At 45.7% G+C, this 8748-nt stretch overlaps 1 protein-coding gene across 1 annotated transcript; it reads left to right on the forward strand.

Annotated features, from left to right (window-relative positions):
- The first annotated feature begins 3116 nt into the window (after positions 1-3116).
- Positions 3117-7523, forward strand: LOC100282443 (uncharacterized). Its single transcript, NM_001155354.2, has 3 exons — positions 3117-3748; positions 4023-4227; positions 6536-7523. Exons 1-3 carry the CDS (start codon positions 3578-3580, stop codon positions 7129-7131), a joined length of 972 nt encoding a protein of 323 aa, NP_001148826.1. The 5' UTR covers positions 3117-3577; the 3' UTR covers positions 7132-7523.
- The last annotated feature ends 1225 nt before the right edge of the window (positions 7524-8748 follow it).

The following is an 8748-nucleotide window of genomic DNA, read 5'->3' on the forward strand; positions in this document are numbered from 1 at the left end:
GAGAGAGAGAGCGAGAGACCTATGTACTGTAGACTACTTTATCCACATATATATATCCTTAGGCAAGTGTGGCAATTTTTGGCACCATAGGTATAGAACCAAACAACCCCTAAGCCTATCTCAAATTCATGAGGCAGAGGATGGGAAATAATTTTATGTATCCGTAGAATTTGTTTATACTCTACAACACTTATAGGACGCTCTTCGGCTAACTACTTTATAATAAAAATGTAGCACATAAATATCTCTGTTATCTTGCTAATAATAGTATACAAATATATATATATATATATATATATATATATTGTATAAAACCTAATTAGCTTAACTGATATGCGTCTATAATAGTAAAAATTACTATTATTATAATGAAATTCAATTTCAATGATCTAAACGGGACGTTAATAGATTCGTCTTGCAAAAAATGTCACGACTTATGCAGTCAGTTTTATAACTAGCTTACATTTAATCCTCCTAATCGATCGGTATCTAAACCCTAAACACCAGATTTTACTTCAGGGATCCAAATACCACCACCTCAGAGCAGCAGAGAGAGAGAGCGAGAGACCTATGTATTGCAGACTACTTTGTCCACACATATATATCTCAGGTTTGTTGGAGAGACGGAGCAGGCTTGTAGCTAGCTACCTAGCTTTGTTAGTAAATGTCTAGTGTGTGTGTGTGTGTGTCAGGAACGAAACAAACAACCCATGATCTTATTGATTTGGATTATTAAGACCTAACAAGTACTCAAGCTGGGCCGGGGTCCTGGCACTGGCACATGTACTATACTTTAGCATTTTGAAAGATTGATTTAGATTAATAAGACCTAACAAGTACTAAAAGTGGTTTGCGACGATGATGACGCTGCGCACTTGTCAGCTACGACCAGAACTGCCGGAGATCGATCGGTGGCCTCGAGCACCAGCACCAAATGCAGCGAGTTGTGCACCAAACCCCTGACAGTTTCGTTACTTACTCCGCACCAAAACGTGCAGTGTGTTGAATGGACCTGCCCGCACCCTCCACTATCTCTCTCCGTCTCTCGGTCTCCCACCACCACCGCCGGGCGGGCGGTGGCGCGCGTCGACGTCGGCGCGCTGATCTCGTCTCGCGCGCGCGGTAGATGGACGGTTCAAGTCTGTAGCTGTTGGGGTTGGGGGTGGTATCTCTCTCTCTTCCAAGACACTCTACGGTGACCTCATATCTAAAATAAAAAGCAACCTGATCTCGGCTCGAGATCGGCATCGGTCCTGCGATGCAAAGACGACGACGACGACGCGCGCGCACCCGCCGCTGTTGCATTGCAAGGTAGGGTGGAACGTCCGGGCCGGCCTCGCTCGATCGGGCACGCACGCGCGCGAGAATCAGCTGGTTGCCCCATCTCCACTCCACCACCACCCCCGGCCGGCTAGCTGCCACCCTCACGCTTTCCCACGGTGGTGCACATAGTACACATATTAAATCATCACCACTTATTTTAGATACAATGTCTCTAGTTAATTATTCAATTTATAAATAACACCTTCGACCACTACACACCACCACGTTGGAAGGTGTCCTTAGCAAAATATATCAAACAATTAGAGACGTTATATCTAAAATAAATGGTGATGATTTAATATATACACTAATATGTTGTCATCCCCACGACCCCACCGCGCGTGTGCGCGCCCTTTCTCTCTCCCTTGGTCTAGCAGCAGTGTAGTGTAGCTCTCGCCTCTCGGGCTCTACAGGTTGCCTCGCTAAGCTAGCTGCCTCATCTATCAGCTCGAAAACAAACACGACCAGCTAGAGTACCAGTGTCAGCTCGATCTAAAGCATGCACACGGACGGCTATAGATGTCCAATAAGCACGAGGCCCGCGAGCCCGGCACGAATCCCGTTTTTTGGGCCCGGTCCGAGCCCGGCACGGCCCGGTTATATGCGGGCCCGGGCCGGCCCGGCACGAATAAGCGGGCCGGGCTCGGACAAGAAATTAGGCACGGTGGGCTAGCCCGGCACGGCCCGTTTAGCTCTAAGCCCGTTAAGCCCGCTTTTTTTACACTAAAACGTGCTTTTCGGCCCGCTTTTTTCGTGCTAAACGGGCCGGCCCGGCCCGTTTAGGCCCGTTGCGGGCCGGGCTCGGACAAGGAATTGAGCCCGCGTGCTTAGCCGGCCCGGCCCGGTTTTTTAATCGTGCCTGGCGGGCCGGGCCCAAAACGGGCCAGGCTTCACCGGGCCCGGGCCGGCGGCCCGTTTGGACATCTCTACGGCCGGCACACCACCCTAGCTGCAGGTTCCAGTTCTCACGTACGTACACGGTGACCTTCGCGCTTTTGTGTACGTACGTACCCGTTATGTCAGTCTAGCTAGCACGTAGCGCTACCTGCCGCTGCGTATTATTGACTTGGGAGACAAGTAGCTAGCTAGCTAGCTAGGTTATTATTTCTCTGCGTTTCTTGGATTGCAAGAAGCCTCTGCCTGCCCGATCGATCAGCCGGCGGCCAGCCGTCGAGATGTCTCTGCTATGTGTGTGTGCGCGTGCGCGCGCGCTAATCGGTCAGGTCAGCAGGGGTCTTTTCAGACGTGCAACACATTAACCGTCAGATGAATGCACGTCGACGTCAGAATCAGATAGTGAGCAGGAGCGATGTGCACGCAGCAACTCGATCGCCATGGCCTACTGTACTGTACGTGGACCCCCCCGCGGCCCGGCCGCGCGCAAGAGTATCCGGCCCCCTGCCTGCCTGGTTTCCCGTTGCGTGCCCAGACTTGAGGGGCAAGCAACGACGACGACGACCCACACCATTCGCCGCTGGCCTGCCTGCCTGCCTCTCCTCGACCCCACACCCTCCTGTTTTGCTAAACGTCGTACGGATCCATAGCTAATACAGCGACTCCTCTCGATCATCAGGAAGGGAGCTCGCTCGTGGCCGGTGCATCGATCATCAGGTACACTAGTAGTATAGTACCGTAGGCGATTGATCCATCTTCTTGATTGGGACGATGCAACGCAGCAACCAATAAAGAGTTGGTGACAATTCTATTCTCCTGCACCAGACAGACAGCGAGCGACGGCCGGGGAAGTATGGCTAGCCTAGCTAGCTAGCGCCGCGCGCGCGCGCGCATCAAAAGCGACCCGATCGACGCCGCACAGACACACAGCTGGCCGAGCGCGCGCGCGCGCACGCAGCCTACAGGGGCTCGCCGGGGTAGCTTTTAACAGGGACAAGCCTCCTCCCCCCGGCCGGCCCTCCTTTTCTCTTTGTTCTCTTCCCGGCCGCTTTGTTCCCTCTCGCTCGCCCTCTTCTTTTGCGCGGCCCTGTCATTCCCCTGGGGATCAGCCTTAGCGTTGCCTCATATGGGGGCGAGCTAGCTAGCTGCTGAGCAAAGCGGCGGGACAACAAGAGGCTTTCCATCTCCCTCCCTCTGATCTGCTATCGTCCCCTTCCCTGCTTCCCTCCCCCTCTTCTTGTACAAAGAGGAGGCGAGGGCCGCCGCGCCGGCCGGGACGTGGTGACAAGCTAGGCTAGCTGGGGGCCGGAGATCGAGAGGGCGAGATCGTCGATTCGCGTAATACGTCCCGTCGCCGGCCATGACATGGTGCAACAGCTTCAACGACGTGCGCGCCGTGGAGAACAACCTGGCCACCGCCGCCGCCGTGGCCGCCGCCGCCGCCAAGAAACAGCAGCAGCAGCAGGCATCCTCGCACGTCAACCTCATCAGGACCTGCCCCTCCTGCGGCCACCGCGCACAGTATGAACAGGTCGGTACCCTAGTAGCTCTAGTCTTCTACACAAGCATACACGCACTCGATCGGCCACTACTTTAGATTCCTAGCTAGCTCTACCAGTCTACCTACTGATATGCACCGCCATATATCTATCTATGAATCTATCTATGATTTTTGAGCATGCATTATTCACGCATGCATGCATGCATGCATGGGTCGGTCTCTCACGTACATGCACGCTCCGAGAATAATTAACGCACGGTCGAATAATCTAATCGATCGGCCGTCGTCACTACCATGCATGCAGGTGCAGGCGGCGGCGACGATCCAGGACCTGCCGGGGCTGCCGGCCGGCGTGAAGTTCGATCCGACGGACCAGGAGCTGCTGGAGCACCTGGAGGGGAAGGCCAGGCCGGACGCCCGCAAGCTGCACCACCCGCTCATCGACGAGTTCATCCCCACCATCGAGGGCGAGAACGGCATCTGCTACACGCATCCGGAGAGGCTTCCTGGTGAGTATGTAGAGTAGCTAGCTAGCTACACATGCACGCCAACATTTTAAACTGCTGCCTGTCTGCCTACCTTCTGGCTTATGCATGCGTACGTGTATATTTGATTATATATATCGGTAGTTGCACATTGCATGCTTGCATTACAACATCATTTCATCAGTATCAAAAGCGTTTGCTGCAAACTATACATCTCCGGCCCCATCTCCCTGCCCAAAAAGAAACGAAAAGAAAAGCAAACGAGACGATCCACATCTATCTCGCTCTTCAGATTTAGACCAATCGTCGACGAAGACAGATAGATAGATCCGTCACGGAAGAACCTTCATGAGCTATTTATTATCACACATTAATTATTGATTGTTCTTTTAAAATTTTCCAAACCAAATATATATAAATTTAATTTTGGCGTTAGAGCAAAGATCATTCGTTACGCAGCCGTTTATTAATCAGTGCTTTTCTTTATTTGCTTTTGAGCGGGATACCGTATAAACATCGATAAAGGGTGCCTTCGAAGTAACTTCTTGTCCTACTTGTTGGCATGTACTACTAGTTTTAGTTGCTCCCTGACAACGATAGAACGAGACAACCCAACCCAATCCAACTAAAGGTCTACGTCATGCAGGCCGCACGCAACATCAGATCGAAGGAAATAATACGTACGTATAACCTTTGAGAAATTAAAGGACTTATGGATTTATGGTACACGCGCGCATGAGAACTATTTTCTCCTTACCGCCTTCAAGTAGTCGGTTTTTTTTTAAAATTTATCTGCAGTATAATCGAACCAATTTCAGGCTAGTTTTTGCATCTATGCTGTAATGATGGATAATGAGATTTAGTCAAGATGCTTTTCTCTTTTCCTTTGGATATTTGTTCTACAATGCAAACTTGCAAAGACACTACTTTACCATGGAAGCAAAGACCAAAAAAAAAACAAGTATATGCATATCAGTAGTAGAGTAGAGAGGCAGGTATATTTTTCGTTTTGGAGTAGCATTTAACATTTGCTCTTAATTTTGAACAAGTGCTTCATATAGCTTTATTTTTATTTTTTTTGACACATGATTTACGTGGATCAATAATACTTGATATGGCAATTCGTCTATATCATTCCCTATCTCTGTGTATTGTGACCCAATACGAAAACGTGGATATCGATTTGTGACACGTACTCACTAACATAATTGCCTATATTTACTCCATCTATTATCCCTGTCCATTTTCTAACACAATATTTATGACTTATGTAGATAACCTTAATATATCCAACCGTGACGACATTTTTCATGGGAAATTTTAAGATCTATCTCTTTTTTTAGCACATAATTAACATTTAACTATTATAGATAAGATTTGTATAGACATGAACATTCACTTTGAATGGTTTTTTATTTGCAATGTACTTAGCCGTAGTAATATGTATATTTTGTATATTTTATTGGTGAAAAATATTGCACTAGAACATGCACATCATTTTTTTTGGCGGAGATGGATAATGTAGATATATAAATCAGGATTAGTTTAGACTACTTCATAATAGCATAGGTGGCTACTCTCTCCGTTTCTTTTTAGTTGTCGCTGGATAGTTCAATTTTGCACTATCCAGCGATAACTAAAGCGAAACAGATGGAGTACTTTATAAGAAAAAAAACATAATAAATTCAATGCTTATTATTGTCAATGATGATTAGAGTTACTAAAACGATGGCCGAAAGTTTGTCTTTTTCATGAGAAATTTAAAGATCTATGTCTTTTTTAGCACAGAATTAAGTACACTTCCAACTAGTATAAATAAGATTTTGATATACATGAATATTCACTTTTTAAGTTTTTCTTTATATGCAGGTAGTATATATATTTTCTACTCCCTCCATATACGTACCAATTTATAATCTGTTTGATTTTTTATACTAAGTTTGACAGACTCGTCTTATTTTATTTTTTATAAAAAAATAAAGTCATACTTAAAACATATTATATGCTAAATGATATCACACTAAAAATTAATTATAATTATATTTTTTAATAAGAGGAGTCGGTTAAACTTTAGGTAAAAATGTCTAATAAATTATAAAATGGAAGGAGTATATTTTATTGGCAAAATATATCACATTGGGGTGGGGTAGTGGGGAATACAAAGCTATATATCTCTTAATAGTTTATATCATGTCCAATCGTAATAGGCAAAGAACACACTTCGTTTTTGTGACAAAAAAATTAAGTCGTTTGTTGATTAGCACATAAAAACGTGTCTTATGCACTTCCATCTTTTTGATATATTTGAGGACGGTGTCTTGATCAATTTCAGGTGTCGGTAAGGACGGCCTCATCCGACACTTCTTCCACCGTCCGTCTAAGGCTTACACGACCGGGACGAGGAAACGACGAAAGGTCCATACCGACGAGCAGGGCGGCGAGACGCGATGGCACAAGACGGGCAAGACCCGCCCGGTGTTCACCGGTGGAAAACTCAAGGGCTACAAGAAGATCCTGGTACTCTACACCAACTACGGGAAGCAGCGGAAGCCGGAGAAGACAAACTGGGTGATGCATCAGTACCACCTAGGGTCCGATGAGGAGGAGAAGGACGGCGAGCTCGTCGTCTCCAAGGTGTTCTACCAGACGCAGCCGAGGCAGTGCGGCAGCGGTTCGGCGACGGCTAAGGACGCCATCCCGCTCGCTGCCAACGCAGCGACTGACCACCACCACCACCACCACCATGACGGTGGCAATGGCGGCGGCAACAACATGTTGAAGGAGGCAGGCATTGTAGATTTCTACAGCCCAGCAGCACTAATTAGCTACAACCAGGCAGCTTCTAACAGCAGGGTTGCCGCTTCTGCTCACCTGGTGCCTAACTTTGAGGTGCACACTACATCGGGGGCTGCTGGCTTTGGTCCCTGACCAAGACGCGCAAGAGGAACTATTCGACTGATATAGGTTAGAGGGGAGGGAAATGCAGGCAGATAATGGCAACTTCATGAATGCAATAACTTACTACAAATGGTCGACGAGTTTACTGAACCGTAATGGTGGACAATAAGAGGATGAGTACGTGTTGAGTGAGTGGTTGGACATACAAATACTGAAGTGTAGGAATCCATACAACTATACATTGTTCATTAATTGTTACACATATATGTAACTTGATGCTATCAATTTTTTGTTTAATGATCTTTGTTCCATAATAAGAATGGAGTTTAATATTGTACATCAGTTCTTTATTACCTAAAGGACTTGTATATGTATACAAATCATTGTACACCTTTTTTTGGAAGAACATATCTGTTGTATCATTTTGTTGATTGTTGCTCAACCCTTCCAGCAAAGTAAAATGAAGCATATATAACTTTGAATACATTTAGATGTCGATTATTGGCTTTCGTTGTTCTTGTAGAAATACTTGGAATTCTCTCGTGTGTTGGCTAGTAGATGACTGTAAGATGGACAAGATCCCCCCGTATGCAGTGTAACTGACACCGTCACTTTTTTATCGTAAAACATATGTGGTATGGCTTATATGAACATTCTAGATAGAACAGAAATGGTTAATATTCATCATTTCGTGCTTCACCATAATGAGATCTTGCCACCTCATCTATCCTCAGCCTCTGCCAAATCATTTTCCTCTTTTTTTCCTTTGTCTTGTCTAAGTTTATGTCTCGAGAATAGAAGGACAATTCTTCATATTTGTCCCTTTATGTGGCATATGCTCCTTCAAATGTGTAGCACCACCTCCACTCTTAGCTTCACAATAATACTTGCACATGAAACCAGACACAATCTTCTCTCCGTGCTTCCACACTAGGTCCAGCATGTTACCTACAACAGTACAATGGTACTAACCCTAGCATGTGACAAACCAAAAAAACCTAAACTATAACATCTAATAATAACATCTAACATCTCATACTAACACAACCCATAACATCTAAAACTAACATCTAAAAGTATTAAAAATATTTTCTGCTATGACATATTTTATGCAGTTACAAACTTGGAAACATGCACATATTCAAAATGGAACGAGCTAATCAATGGAACATGAGTTAATAAGTGCTAAACAAGAAATTACATCGGTTCCTGATAGCTTAACACGGATTCCAGTCAGGAAACAGCGAAAACCGTCGAGATAAGGTTGTCAACCGACCACACGTACGTGGGAGGGAACCAAGGCGAGAGCAGGGAGTCCGTGATATGTCGTTTCCCAGGTGAGAAACGTTGTTGGCGCGACAGCGGCGAGAAGTGTTGTTCGAAGCGCGGTTAAGAGGGGGATACGAGGTGGAGCGAGGGAGTGAGGAGAGCCGCAAGGGTTATAGGTTTATAGAAATGAGCTAAAGGGTCCAGTTAACGGGTTTAGTTGTTTTTATTTTTTTTAACAGACTAAAAATGTCTGAACCAGATTACTCAGGGAAAAATATTTTTTATCATAATTATTTATATTTTAATAGTTTTCCACTTATTTTGAATTTTGAACGAAATTTAATAAAGCTAGTCGGAAACCGTTTTTCGGACCGGATG

Source organism: Zea mays, chromosome 3 (assembly GCF_902167145.1).
Source record: "Zea mays cultivar B73 chromosome 3, Zm-B73-REFERENCE-NAM-5.0, whole genome shotgun sequence".
In the NCBI taxonomy this organism is placed as follows: domain Eukaryota; kingdom Viridiplantae; phylum Streptophyta; class Magnoliopsida; order Poales; family Poaceae; genus Zea; species Zea mays.